Source organism: Zootoca vivipara, chromosome 15 (genome assembly GCF_965207765.1).
Source record: "Zootoca vivipara chromosome 15, rZooViv2.hap1.1, whole genome shotgun sequence".
Lineage (NCBI taxonomy): Eukaryota > Metazoa > Chordata > Lepidosauria > Squamata > Lacertidae > Zootoca > Zootoca vivipara.
Window position 1 is genome coordinate 10,297,899 of NC_142598.1, and position 14,203 is coordinate 10,312,101.

Below are 14,203 nucleotides of genomic sequence, written 5' to 3' on the forward strand. Positions count from 1 at the left end.
AGCTGGAAGATTGGCCATCTTTTGTGTTTGAAGTATGCCACGAAGCTTACGGCAAGTAATACATTTATAAATTTCAGTACTCACAAGCCGTTTGGCTCCCACTATCCAAAAACCAGCAGAACGTAAAGCTCCTTCTGTAAATAGACGTCCTTGATGTCTGACTTGGTGGTGGTAATGCAGTACAATCAGAGAAGCAATGTGGTGCTGGCCAGGTATAATTAGAGGGTTTCTTTCATTCAACTCTAATTTAGCTTGCTTGAGACGACCACCTACTCTTAACAGGGCATTTCGACCGAGGAATGGGTCAAGTTTCCTAAGTAATGCTTTACCTTGTATAGTGACAGGAGCTGCGAAACCTAGTGGGTCATACAGACTGTTTACCGCAGATAAGATACCCCTGCGAGTAAAGGGTTTTTCATCTGTATTTACCTGGAAGGTAAAGGAATCTGCTTTCAGGTCCCAAAGCAGACCAAGACTGCGTTGGATAGGTAAAGAATCCGTTCCCAAATCCAAATCTTTTAGCTCGTTGGAGTGATCTTGAGTAGGAAAAGCTTCCATTATAGTTTTACTATTTGAAGCAATCTTGTGGAGTCTGAGGTTAAAGCAGGCAAACATCTGCTGCGCTCTTTTAAGGAGACTGATTGCGGACTCAGTTGAAGGCAGAGATTTTAAGCAGTCGTCCACATAGAAATTCTTCTCTACGAGTTGTCTAACATCTGTGCCATGCACTGCTTCTCCCTCACGTGCTGAACGTCTAAGTCCATAGATAGCAACTGCGGGAGAGGGGCTGTTACCGAAGATGTGTACCTTCATGCGGTACTCTATGATGTCTTTAGAGAAGTCATTGTCTCTGAACCAGAAAAATCTCAAGAAATTTCTGTCTTCCTCTCTAACAAAGAAGCAATGGAACATCTGTTGAATATCTGCTGTGAAGGCAATAGAGTCTTCTCTGAAACGGAGGAGTACTCCTAAAAGTTTATTGTTGAGATCTGGTCCTGTCAAAAGGACGTCATTTAAGGAGATACCTTCAAATTTGGCACTGGAGTCAAATACTACTCTAATCTGGCCTGGCTTTTTGGGGTGGTACACTCCAAATATTGGCAGATACCAACACTCTTCGGAGTTTTTGAGGATGGGAGCTATTTCCGCATGACGGTTTTTAAATATCTTGTCCATAAAGGAGAAGAAATGATCTCTCATCTCTGGCTTCCTTTGTAAATTATGTCTGAGAGAAGAGAGGCGTTTGAGCACCTGATCTCTGCTATTAGGTAGCCGTCGTCTCTGCGGTTTAAAGGGAAGGGGTGCGACCCAGCTATTTGTATCATCTTTAACAAATTCCCGTTCCATAGTCTGTAAAAACATTTTATCTTCTATAGACATTGCCACCTTATTGTCGTCACTGGTTCTTTGAAAGACTGTACACCCTAGATGATCTGTGTCGCTGTCACAACCGACGTCCTCGTTAGGGAGGTTGACGACAGGGCAAATTGAATGATTTTTTTGAGGTAATTCCTTTATAATGAAGTGGTTGTGACAGGGTTGGAAAAGAGAAGGGCGACCATTCTCTAATGTATTTGTGAGCATGCTGTTGACAGAGTTTGGTTTGTGCATGCTTCCAAGGCAGACGTCTCCTATAATGACCCATCCTAAATCCAGCTTCTGGGCGTAAGGGGCATTGTGAGGACCATTAATCTGGGCTCTTGCTTTATGGACTTCTAAGATATCCCTCCCCAGGAGTAAAATAATCCGAGCCTGCGGGTCTAGTTGAGGTATTAGATTCACTATGCGTTTTAAATGTGAGTGGTGACGTGCTGCATCTGGGGTCGGAATCTCAGATCTTTGATCGGGAATCTGGTTGCATTCAATGAGGGTTGGTAGAGTTAAAGAAGTTTGGCCGTCTAAGGACTCTACTTTGTAGCCGGATGCTCTTCTCCCCGCTGTCTCAACGTTACCTGAACACGTTTTCAAGGAGTATGGAAAGCTAGGGCCTTTGATATCAAACATATCAAAGAAGGTTGGGCTGGCTAGAGACTTATTACTCTGGTCGTCTAGAATGGCATATAGTTTGATGGCTTTATTCCTGTTACCTACAGGGTAGACTCTAACTAAACAGATTTTGGAGCAGGACTTGCCAGTTATGGTTCCTTTACAGACCTCAGTGCATTTTGAGGTAATCTCTGGCGTAGTTGTAGGAGTGTGTTTTTGCTCCCCGCCATGCTCAGTGAAGCTGTCTGTGTGTTGTAAGGACCATGGGGCAGACCCAGGGTGTAGAGCCGTATTGTGATCTGAACTATCACATTCTCGGCATCGCAGACTGACCTTACAATCCTTAGCGAAGTGAAAGGCTGAGCAGCACTTGTAGCAAAGGTTGTTCTGCTTCAGGAAGGCCTTACGTTCTTCTAAAGGCTTCTCTCTGAAGGTTCTACAATTCTGCAGAGGATGAGGCTTGCGGTGTAGAGGACACTGTTTATCAGGATCCTTAATTCTTGCCTCCGTGAGAGAAGAGCTAGCAGACCTGAAAGGAGAATCTGGAGAGTCTACATTAATTTTGTGTACTGATATTGGGGGCTTGTTCAGTCCGTGGGAAATAACACTTGACAGTGAGAAATCAAAACTGGGATCATTCCTCATCTTAGCTTGTTGGTTCACGAAATCCACAAAAACAGAAAAGGGAGGATATGGAACGTTGTGTTTTCTCTTAAATTTAGAACCATGTGCAATCCATTGTTCTTGTAGATTGTAAGGTAACTTTTGTACAATGGGGTTGACACCTCTAGCTGTGTCTAAAAACGTAAGTCCAGGTAAGTCTCCTTCAGATTTAGCTACTTGAAGTTCCATTAGTAAATCACTCAATTCTCTGAGTTTCTGGTAAGCTTTGGCAGGTATCTTAGGAAAACTATCGAGTCTTTTAAATAGTGCGTTCTCTATAGCTTCTATTGAACCGTAACACTCCTCAAGTCTATTCCAAATCATTTTAAGGCCGATGCCTGGGTAATTAATGTTTATTGTTCTAATTCTTTTGGCGTGTTCGGCAGACTCTTTACCAAGCCACTTGACTAAGAGGTCCATCTCTTCCCAGCACGATAGGTCTAGGCCTTCGATAGCATTTTGAAAGGAAGCGCGCCAGGCTCTGTAACTTTCAGGTTGGTCGTTAAACTTTTCAAGTCCTTTTGTGACTAGTTCACGTTTAGCAAGGAACTTGGCAAAGTCTATTGTGGTTGGATCAGTGTGGTGAGGGTCACTATGATGCAAAGGTATGGGATAATCGTACCTTTCTGATGGTTCTGATTTCATGTGATCTCTGTTGTACCGCTCCGGCTTGAAGGTTGAGTTTGCCGGGTTGCTCAGAGTAATAGGCTTGTCTCTGTTTTGCAGCGGCACCGTGTAAAAGTCTTGGGTTGCCGTTTTGATGTCCTCTTCTCTAGGTTGTTGCAGAGGTACATAGTCACTTGATTTGGAATGCTGATAAACGTACTCTGAAGTCCGTTGCAGGGGATCTTGTAGTCCCAGATCTGGGCTGAGTACACTGTTGCGTTCACTGACAGGAATTAAAGTCGCTTCTAAGGCGTCTGCCTCAGCTATGGCGGCTGCTGTTTCTTTTTCTACAATGAGTTTTTCTAGGCTTGCTTCCAACCTAGCCTTTTCCTGTTTCATCTTTATTTCTTGCTCTGCGAAGGCTGCTCGTGTTTTAGCCGCTTCAGCCTTGGCGCGAGCGATGGCGAGTGCATTACTCACAGTGGAAGATTTAGAAGTACCAGAGACTTGGGACCTTGCCTTTCCCGAAGATGCCCGACTCTGAGACATGTTGTTAAGGAGATGTCTGACTGTTTAGAGCTTGCTATTGTCGTATGCAGGCGTGTGCGTTGACAGAATAGCAGGTCTGTGTAGTCTTATCTCTTTCCACTTGCTGGAAAGCCGTTGTTTTACTGTTCTGTCCTCACTACCGTGCCTGGTGACCTAGGTAGTTCGACATACAGCTAAACCTTCTTGTCTTCGACGGAAGGAAAGAGACTGTTTTTTACATTTAATCCTATACTTTATTAACAGTCAAGGACAAGGTAAAATAAATCAAATAAGACAAATAATAAGTGTGAAGACAAGTATTAAATGAGGTAAAACAACGATACTATCTTGCAGGTGGAGAACATGTAACAGCACTCCCTCTGGTACCTCGCACCACTGAACTCCTCCTCTCTAACCCCTCAGGCCAACTGTCAGCAACTGTCAGCAACTGCCGTTCTTGCAATATTCTTTTTGGCCAGTAGGTGGAGCCGAGCTACCCAGTACAATACTAAATACATTTATGTATACAAACTATACAAACTAAATACATTTATGAACTTTGCCCGTGCCAAAGGCATGACAGTCAGAATGTGCAAAAAGCCCTTGTGTAATCCCGTAGCAGAGCAGAAGTTCCACGATTGACCGAGCCTGGCCCAGGGAGTGTTTGCTTCCCAATTTTAATTAGGGCACTTACCACAAGCAACAGACATTTGCTTTCCTTCGCGGCCCCCCAGCATCCCATGAAGCCCATGAGAAGTAGGAAGGTGCCAACAGCGATTAACAGGTAGCCCACGTTGATCAGCTGCATTAATTGTGGCGCTGCAGCTCCCAGGACCTTCGCAAAGGAACCGCCATCCACCTTCACCCAGATGCCGATGCCCAGCAAAGCCAGGCCTCCCAGCTGGAAAGGCAAGGGAGAGAACAGAGGTAAGAAGATGCCATTGCTCATCTAGGAAGCTGTAATTCTGCAGTGAACTCTGTCATTCCACTAGCTTTTATACATATAAAGAGGTTTCCAGCTTCCTTATCTCTTAACTTTTGAGGATGTTAACATGTTAATACATGTTCCTAATCATATACAGGACTTAGGGCAGGGGTCCCCAGACTTACGGAGCGGCGGGCCGGTGCCCGCCGCGCCGACCGCGCGGTGGGCCGGACTGCAGGGGAGTGCGCGCGCAGCGGGCCGGAGGGCGGGGGAGTGCTCGCCCGTGCGCATGCGCACACGCACACGGGCGGAAAAAAAAATCGGCGAAAATCGCTTGTGCGCATGCGTATGGGCCTCCCCCGACCCGGAAGTGCACCAGAAATGACCTCTTCCGGGTCGGGAGAGGCCCGTACGCATGCGCACAAAGGATTTTCGGCGATTTTTTGCCGATTTTTCAGATCGCCGCTGCGCCGCGCGCCGTGAGAGCGGGCGGCGGCAGCGGGCGGCGGGGGTCGTCGCGGGCCGGATTGGAAGGCCGATTGGGCCGCATCCGGCCCGGGGGCCGTAGTTTGGGGACCCCTGACTTAGGGCATCTGCAGGGAAAGATCTGCATGTAGGAGAGGGGGCTTAACCATTTCCCCACTTGCCAATTCTCCCAGGCGAATTTTCCCACCTATGTTTCCCACACAGTTTGCCTTTTCCTCCTGGCATTTGTGTCCAGTTGAGGGGGTGCGGAAGACAATACAATAAGCCCCGGGGGGTGCATTTGCATCCCCTCCTATCCCTATTTCTCCCCAGTGAATGCCCCGTTACAAAAGACATATGCAGTTGAATGGAATTGTGTGTGTGTGTTTTTTTCTTTGCAACATTTAGCTGTGCCCTAAAAAAAAACATGGCACGTATGGAGATAGCTTTCCTACTTGGGTATTTTCACAATAGGCCTTACTCACTCATTTTCCTCTCCATATACACAAACACACAATAACCATCACTTGAGGAGGAAAGCGCACCCCAGGAATTATGGCATCAGGAATTATGTCGTGGGGGGGTGGGTGGGCTTTTTGCACAGGTGCAAGTTTATGAATTTGTTCCACTGGCTTGGCCCACCCTGCCGTGTCATCCTGGGCTACCTACCATCCACCTTGCATACTCACAAATATTATGCCGTTGAATACAAACATCATCATCTTCAGAAGGGAGAAGCAAACCATCTTTCTGCACCTGTAGCAGCAGAGATGAAGCCATTGCTTAGCCATTGACCAGTCCTGAGTTTGTCATCTAGGTGGAGAGACCACAGAAGAGCTGGCATTTGCACAGGTAAGTAACGCTGGCTTTGGCTAGGTCAGCAGCAGCTACTTCTACTGGCAGCTTGTTTTGGACAGGAATAGGTGTGGGGGTTAACTACTCATCCCACCCCCACTATAGGAGCCAACTCCTAGGGGCTGAGATCCCTTTCCCCCCATAAAATATTTGACTGAGTCGGGGGTGCCCCAAAGTTGATGGGCATTGCCATTCAAATGGTGTGTGTGAGCCGCAACACATGATCGTGCAGGGTGGTGTTTACCTGCCCCCCCTATTTTATTCAGGTTAGCACCCCTGACCCCAACCCAACATCTTCCATTGCTTGCTAGCAAATCAAGCGACCATTCCCCACCTTCACCCTCCTGTTGTTGTTGTTGTTGTTGTTGTTGTTGTTGTTTAGTCGTTTAGTCGTGTCCGACTCTTCGTGACCCCATGGACCATAGCACGCCAGGCACTCCTGTCTTGCACTGCCTCCCACAGTTTGGTCAAACTCATGTTCGTAGCTTTGAGAGCACTGTCCAACCATCTCGTCCTCTGTCGTCCCCTTCTCCTAGTGCCCTCAATCTTTCCCAACATCAGGGTCTTTTCCAAGGATTCTTCTCTTCTCATGAGGTGGCCAAAGTATTGGAGCCTCAGCTTCACGATCTGTCCTTCCAGGGAGCACTCAGGGCTGATTTCCTTAAGAATGGATAGGTTTGATCTTCTTGCAGTCCATGGGACTCTCAAGAGTCTCCTCCAGCACCATAATTCAAAAGCATCAATTCTTCGGCGATCAGCCTTCTTTATGGTCCAGCTCTCACTTCCATACATCACTACTGGGAAAACCATAGCTTTAACTATACGGACCCTCCTACTGCATGAAATTTGGAGTGAGGTGAGAAACAACAGCACTTGCTAGCGAGAGTGGGTGCTTCCCCCTCTTGAGCATTGGTTTTCCTTCCTATCTGCTCACTTTGATCCTTTCTTCTTCAGGAATGCAGTGGGGGGGGGGAGTTGAGAATGGCAGACACAGATCCTCTCAATGGAAAAAGGTGAGCCCCTGAGCTGCTAAGCTGCCACCACAAGGCTAGCTGCCCATACGGTACATGTGCTCGCTAGGTTAATTGCAGGCAATTCTTTTAGGATGCTGAAAGGGATGAAGCTAAGAGAATAAGCAAATCCCATGCTTAGCCATTAACCACAGTCCTGAGATTGTCACTGCAATTGCTTCATAGTGAAATCGCAACAGAATTCTAATCTGCTGCATAGACCTCACCTGATATTTGCCGTTGGCATGATGGCCAAGAGAGGACTCAACATTTATCGTTTCTTTTATTTTGCCACGTGGTTACTTAAAATAAAGAAAACAGCCGGGTGAAGCGCCAGCCCTCTGGTGTTCTGCTCATGAAGAGTTTTCAGAGGCAGCTACTTAGCTGAGCACCCATTAGTTGTGAATCTGCAGTTTATTTTGAGGGATTCACAGCTTGGGATTTGTAATGCTAATCAGTATTCCAAAGCAATCCTCTGAATCTAATTTGACAATGATAATTCTGAACTTGACATTCAAGTTCAAGGGGAAGCATACGAGCCAACTCCTAGGGGCTGAGGGGGTCTTTGGGACCCCCATAAAATTTGAGGGGATCGCCGCCGCCCCCAGTTGATGGGCATTGCCATTCAAATGGTGTGTGTACACCGCATCACGTAATCGATTATGTGGTGCAGGGCTTGCCTAGCCCCCCCCCAACTTTTTATTCAAATTGGCACCCCTGCAGAGAAGGAGGGATACAGGATACATAAAAGGTATCAGTGGTGGCAAAACTGAATATTGCTAGCAGTTAGAAATAGAGGAAATATGTCTGAATTACTCAGCAAAAGGAGTTGCAACCAAATCATCCACTGAGCAAAGACAAAAGTGGCAGGAAGGACCCTCGATGGGAATGAACATGGGAACACACCTTCCACACCATGCTGTTTGGACACACACACACACTGCTGAGTCTCCAATATCACAATATTGTGACTACAACTAAGAGGCATGTGGGACTGACCCAATCTTGATGAGTTATTTTTTAGTCTGCAAAGTTGGTAGCAGATATTACAGAGGACAGATGTGCCCAATTACCAATCAGACAGGATTTCAGCCACTCTGGTGGGAACAAGAAAGTTGGTTATGCGGATGGCGCTGTGGTCTAAACCACTGAGCCTCTTGGGCTTGCCGATCAGAAGGTTGGAGGTTCAAATCCCCACGATGGGGTGAGCTCCTGTTGCTCTGTCCCAGCTCCTGCCAACCTAGCAGTTGGAAAGCACACCAGTGCAAGTAGATAAATAGCTACCGCTGTGGTGGGAAGGTAAACAGTGTTTCTGTGTGCTCTGGTTTCTGTCATGGTGTCCCATTGCACCAGAAGCGGTTTAGTCCTGCTGCCCACTTGACCCAGAAAGCTGTCTGTGGACAAACACTGGCTCCCTCAGCCTGAAAGCGAGATGAGCACCGCAACTCCATAGTCGCCTTTGACTGGACGTAACTGTCCGGGGGACCTTTACCTTTTTTACTTTTTATCACTGAAAAGTTGGTCAAGTGACACCACTGCTATAGCCACTCACCAGTTTGTCAATTTGAGTGAATTGTTGCAAGAATATCTCACAGTCAAGGCCTCCCTTTTCCTTTTGACCATGTCTCGCCACCCCTGTATTCATTTGGTATTCCTTCCCTGGGATTTCCAACCTGCTACAAACCGCAGGTGGCACTGTGCGGGACGCAGGTGGCACTGTGGGTTTACCACAGAGCCTAGGGCTTGCTGATCAGAAGGCCAGCGGTTCGAATCCCTGCAATGGGGTGAGCTCCCGTTGCTCGGTCCCAGCTCCTGCCAACCTAGCAGTTCGAAAGCACGTCAAAGTGCAAGTAGATAAATAGGGACCGCTACAGCGGGAAGGTAAACGGCGTTTCCATGTGCTGCTCTGGTTTGCCAGAAGTGGCTTAGTCATGCTGGCCACATGACCTGGAAGCTGTACGCCGGCTCCCTCGGCCAATAATGCGAGATGAGCGCGCAACCCCAGAGTCGGTCACGACTGGACCTAATGGTCAGGGGTCCCTTTACCTTTACCTTTACCAACCATTTCATAGCCAGGGCTGTTATACCAAGTCTGCGCACATCAGATTAGTTATCACGTATTGGCCTCCTACATGCTTATTATTGCACAGCAACTCTGAAAGCAAGGCAAACCGCTAAGTTCTAGCCCTCACATGTGTCAAGCATCCCCATATCTTTCTTGGAAGATTTCTGATTGGTTGTAAGACCCCCTCAGTCAAGGCTGTAGTGGCTGTACCAAAATCCAGACATGGAGTGTGTTGGTTCTGGACTGAGGTCTCCAAGGGGGTGTGGACAGCTTTCCACCAGACTGCTAGCAACAGCTGCATTTGCTGCTTATTGCTGGGCCATTTTGCCAGCGTCCTTTTGTTGCTCAGCTTGGGCCCTTGTTTTCCTTGCTGCTGAAGACAAGCCGAAGCTGTTGCTTAGCAGCAGGACAGCAACTGTTGTTTTCTCGGAAGTGACTGGCTTTGGTTTCTCAGAGGAATCTCCACCAGGAGCCTTTGGTGCTGAGCGCACTTGATGCATCCTGCATACGTACCAGGAAGCAGAAGCCTCAACCGGGTGCCTGGCTTGGAGGCCTGACAAAGGAAGCGTCCTTTCCCAGGATTCTCTGCATGGTCTCTCGGAGTGGACTCTGCATTATTTTAGAGGGTTTTATTAATTACATTTCTACCCTGCCCATGCTCCCAAAGGAGCCCAGGGCAGCCAACAGCAAAGTGGTAAAAACAATGCAATGAAAAACTAAATTCAAACATATTTAAAAAGGTTTTAAGAACATTTCAAAGCATACAAACATCGAAAAACATTTTAAAATAGCCACAACACAACAGGGTCAGTGGGGTGTGGCTCGGGAAGAGTGGGTCCAGCTGGTACGGGAGCATGATGTGGGGAGTCCCTGGGCAATACAGGCAGGCTTAGGGGGCTACATTTGGGCCAGAGCTTCCTCATCCCTAGCCTATGAGATTTGGGGGGCTACTGCTGCTAGTTGCCTGAACTACTGTTCTCCAACTTTGGCTCCTTGGCCTGCATATGAACTATTCCCACAGACTTTGACCCAGCCTTCCCTTCCCCTGACTTAACATTCCCCTAACTAGCATTCCCTTGATGAGACTCTTAAAACAACTCACTAAACTCTCACAAATGTCAGCCCTCAAAACCGCTGCTGAGAGAATTACATATCTGCTCCTTGCAATATTGGGGCTATATGGGATCAGGCATGCAATCTGGTCAGGATCAGACTGGGCACTGGTTGAGGGACCAGTGGCTTAGGAGAGTCCTTCACTGGCCCATCGCAGCCATGCCATCATTCATAGCCCTCCCTGCTGGGCCACTTGATGCTTTTCAGTGGTGGCTGGTGAATGTCAATGCCCATCAACTTTGGGGAGGGGGAGGCAGCACCCTCAAATATTTGGGGGGGTGAAGACCCCATGGCCCCTAGAAGTTGGCTTCTATGAACCTAATAGAATCTATTAGGACAAGAATACAGTTCCTAGTTCCTAGTTTGTTATCTGTGTAAGAGCTTGGAACACAGAAAACTTTAAAAGGAACTATACCTGTCAGAGGTTGTTACGGCTACTCTTGAGTAACGACTTTCCACATACTTGTCTTTAAAAGAGTCTTTATTGGTGCATGTTATTTACAGTGTAGTGAGCTGTCGGTTTCATGTCCTCTCATTCCGTTTCAGAATCTGGCACTGCCCCTTTTCGCGACTTTGACCAACATAACAGCCTCGGGACAGTGAATCTCCTCCCCTTTCTCCTCCTCCTTAATTCCGGTGCCGGGAGGAAAGGTCTACGCTCCGTCTTTTCCCTGTTTCCCCCCCTTTCCGCCTCTCTCTCTTCCCGCCTGTGGAGCAGGGGTTCTCCCAAGCTGCTGGAGACCTGGCACTCTCTCTCCGCTTCCTGACCAGCCCCTTCAGACCCTGCACTTTCATGGCTGCTTGGGGACGAACTGCTCCTGATGAGAGGGGGAGGTTCTCTGTAATCTCTCCCCCTTACAGTACCCCTCCACAAACTTTGGCCCGCTGCATATTGCCATAACCAGAGAATTCTGGCCCAAAGCTTATTGTGGGGTGCAGACCCCAGTTCCTTATCCTTATCCATCAGGCTATAGTAGACATGATATGCTGTGATTGATGGTATCTTGTAACCAAACAATGCACTGGGCCAAGCACAATTCTTTGTCCTCCGTAGAGGACTCTCTCCTGTAGGAGGGGTCTGATATGGAGCGGCCCAAACTTTAGTTTGACTTGCACACTCCCAGTTACTTATTTGTAAAATGTCATGTGCATCCAGGTGTGGAAAACCAACTGTTTTCATTGCTGAGAATGGTTGTGGATCACAAAGGGGAGAGTCTGCCAGTTATGAAGATATGCGGTATGATATGAGGGGGACAAAGCTCATTTTGGGGTGCAGCTGAATATAGACCTCAGTTCCTTATGAAGTGTCCCTGCTGAGTTCTGTTTAGAACTTTTATGCTGACTAATCACCAACTTTAGCTTTGTAACTAGAAGTCTAAAGCTGCAACGGTTGACTGGGCTACACAATCATTGACCGAAGTCTTAGTATGCAGCAAGCAAACATTAACCAAACTCTGATTGAAGAATAATTCTGGACAGAAAGTCCTCAAGCCTGACCCCATCTATTTGAAGAAAGAGTCTCTGTGAAACTGCTAGTTCAATCTCTCCTCTGAGCCAGCCCCGCTTAACCTAAAGCACCCCAACTACTGCACTGATTCCCCCAAGTTAGACCAGGACTCTGAGAAAGGAAAAGACTCTGAGAACTTCAAAGTAGGGCTGCTTGATTTGCACCTGTCACTTCTACTTGTTTGAGCTGCAGAAATCAACAGGTCAAACTTTACAAACTAATGTGATGGACATTACACCTGTTAACATCTGCAGATAAAGCTACTATTAAAGGCGCATCTACAGGGACTGGGACCCAGGTGGCGCTGTGGTTAAACCACTGAGCCTAGGACTTTCTGATCAGAAGGTCGGCGGTTCAAATCCCTGTGACGGGGTGAGCTCCCGTTGCTTGGTCCCAGCTCCTGCCAACCTAGCAGTTCGAAAGCACGTCAAAATGCAAGTAGATAAATAGGAGCCGCTACAGCGGGAAGGTAAACGGTGTTTCCATGTGCTGCTCTGGTTTGCCAGAAGCGGCTTTGTCATGCTGGCCACATGACCTGGAAGCTGTACGCCGGCTCCCTCGGCCAATAATGCGAGATGAGCGCGCAACCCCAGAGTCGGTCACGACTGGACCTAATGGTCAGGGGTCCCTTTACCTTTACAGGGACTGGGAAAGAAGCTGGCGGCTCTACTTGAGAGTTGGCGATCTCACAAGCACCTCAAACTGCTCTGGAGGCCAGTTACTGGTGTCAAGAAACAGACATACCACATATCAGTTCAGTTTTACAGTTCCCCCCTGCTGCCATCTGCCATAATAAAGGCCTTGCCTTTTATTAACCAGCTTCTGATGGGACCCCCATCCTTTGGTAAAGGAAAGCAGAGGATGCACTCCATGTGACAACAGTCCATGTCAACCAGAGATCAGATTAGATGTAGGATTGGGCAGACTGGGTACTGTGCCTTGAATCAGTGTGTCCAAGCTGCTATTACTTTGCTCATTCTTGTAGGCTAAACTCATTGGCAACTCCTACTGATTTTTGTCTTATCATACAGCTCTTAAACATGGAGGTGCCTCGCTGCCCTTCTTTGTGTCCGAGCACTCTAGATCTGGCCCAGCACGTCTTTCAACAGAAATTCAACGTCATTTCAACGTATCCAGGTGAAGCAGCTGTTCTACTCAACTTACCTTTAGATGGTTTTTAACGATGAAACGTGCCTCCGTGCCCCCAGCACCTCCTGTGCTTCAGGTTTCCAAGGTGTGGCCAGCTACTTAACAGGCACCCATATCCTGCTGCCTAGAGCTGTAGTTTCTCTCCCTGCCCTGCACCTGGTTCTGCGACAGTTTTGTCTCTTCTCCTCTTTGCTCCTTAACTCCCAGCTTGGAAAGAGGGAGGTGATTACACAGCAGTCCCAGGAGATGAGACGGTTCCTTAACCCTTTATTTCCAAAACCCAATGAACTGCTGGTCTATATTTGCACCCAAGTGGCTTGGCTATCCCCAGTGGAGCTGCACCCAAATGTCTGATCAAACCTTGGAAATTCTGACTGTCATTGCTCACATTACAGCTATAGGCAATGTGAAAGGTGCTTTGTAAATATACAAGTACAAGAGGCCATAGGCGCCAACTTGAACAAAATATGGGGAGGGGAATATCTCCTTCCTGCTCCTCTCTCCTTGCACCACCTTCCTCCGCTGTGGGGGGCCAAGCCAGGAAAAGAGGGCAGCTTCCGGCCAGTGGGGAGGTGGCTGCCCACGGTTATGAGGAAGTTGCCAACTTGCAGAAAATATTGTGGTGTATGCCCCCCCCCACATTTTATTGGGGTGGTGAAGGGCCCAGGGCCCTATAGAGTCACCTTGACACCCACATAACGTTACAATCAAAAGACGACACACAAGTTGCGGTTAAGATGCGTTCCAGTTTATCGTTGCATGCCTCTATGGTAGATGCATGCAATGACTTATCAATATATTGGTAGAGGGTAGGAGAGAGCTGGGGCAGCAGGCAGGAAGTGGTCGCCCCATGAGTGTCGCCCAAAGGGAGGGCACAGATTGAGCAGGCAGCTGCTAGGAAGTGATTCATTCAATAACAGAGGAGGAGGGAGAATAACATGAGCAAACGAGTGTCATTCTGGCACAAGTTTGGAGGGGATCCCAAATTTTGTAGCTCGTAGTTAATAAGCCTGCCGTTCCTTCAGGAAGAACAAGAGCATTTACTGTAGAAATCGCAGTGCGGCTAAAAAAGCGACAAGTCTACCTTATTATAGCATCCATCTCATATTCCTAAACACACTTTCATGAAAGGAGAAAACAGAAAATCATAGAATCATAGAGTTGGAAGAGACCACAAGGGCCATCCAGTCCAACCCCCTGCCAAGCAGGAAACACCATCAAAGCATTCCTGACATATGGCCGTCAAGCCTCCGCTTAAAGACCTCCAAAGAAGGAGACTCCACCACACTCCTTGGTAGCAAATTCCACTGCCGAACAGCTCTTACTGTCAG

General features: G+C 47.7%; 2 protein-coding genes across 5 annotated transcripts in view; both read right to left on the bottom strand.

Moving 5' to 3' along the window:
• TSPAN16 (tetraspanin 16) overlaps positions 1-13,052 on the bottom strand; it is a 28,617-nt gene extending 15,565 nt beyond the window's left edge. For 2 of the 4 annotated variants that reach the window (XM_088658847.1, XM_088658849.1), the window contains exons 1-3: positions 12,888-13,026; positions 5,863-5,986; positions 4,478-4,684 (exon numbers count right to left, since the gene is read on the bottom strand). In XM_088658847.1, coding sequence (XP_088514973.1) covers positions 4,478-4,684; positions 5,863-5,964 — 309 coding nt within the window. In that variant the 5' untranslated portion in view covers positions 5,965-5,986; positions 12,888-13,026. Of the gene's footprint in view, positions 1-4,477; positions 4,685-5,862; positions 5,987-12,887 lie in introns of all 4 variants that reach the window. The other 2 variants (XM_088658848.1, XM_060268751.2) reach the window with 2 other exon arrangements.
• On the bottom strand, positions 102-4,190 carry LOC148683373 (uncharacterized). The gene is made up of 2 exons (XM_088658921.1): positions 808-4,190; positions 102-161 (listed from the first exon to the last, which is right to left on the bottom strand). The coding sequence occupies exons 1-2, from the start codon at positions 3,802-3,804 to the stop codon at positions 102-104; spliced, it is 3,057 nt and encodes a 1,018-aa protein (XP_088515047.1). The 5' UTR covers positions 3,805-4,190.
• Positions 13,053-14,203: the final 1,151 nt, after the last annotated feature.

Bases quoted from the DNA above. Each gene is read 5' to 3' on its own strand.
- LOC148683373 (XM_088658921.1), bottom strand. From the start codon at position 3,804: ATGTCTCAGAGTCGGGCATCTTCGGGAAAGGCAAGGTCCCAAGTCTCT. The intron at 162-807 runs GTACACATCTTC...ACCACCACCAAG, and splicing joins TCATAGAGTACCGCATGAAG to TCAGACATCAAGGACGTCTA.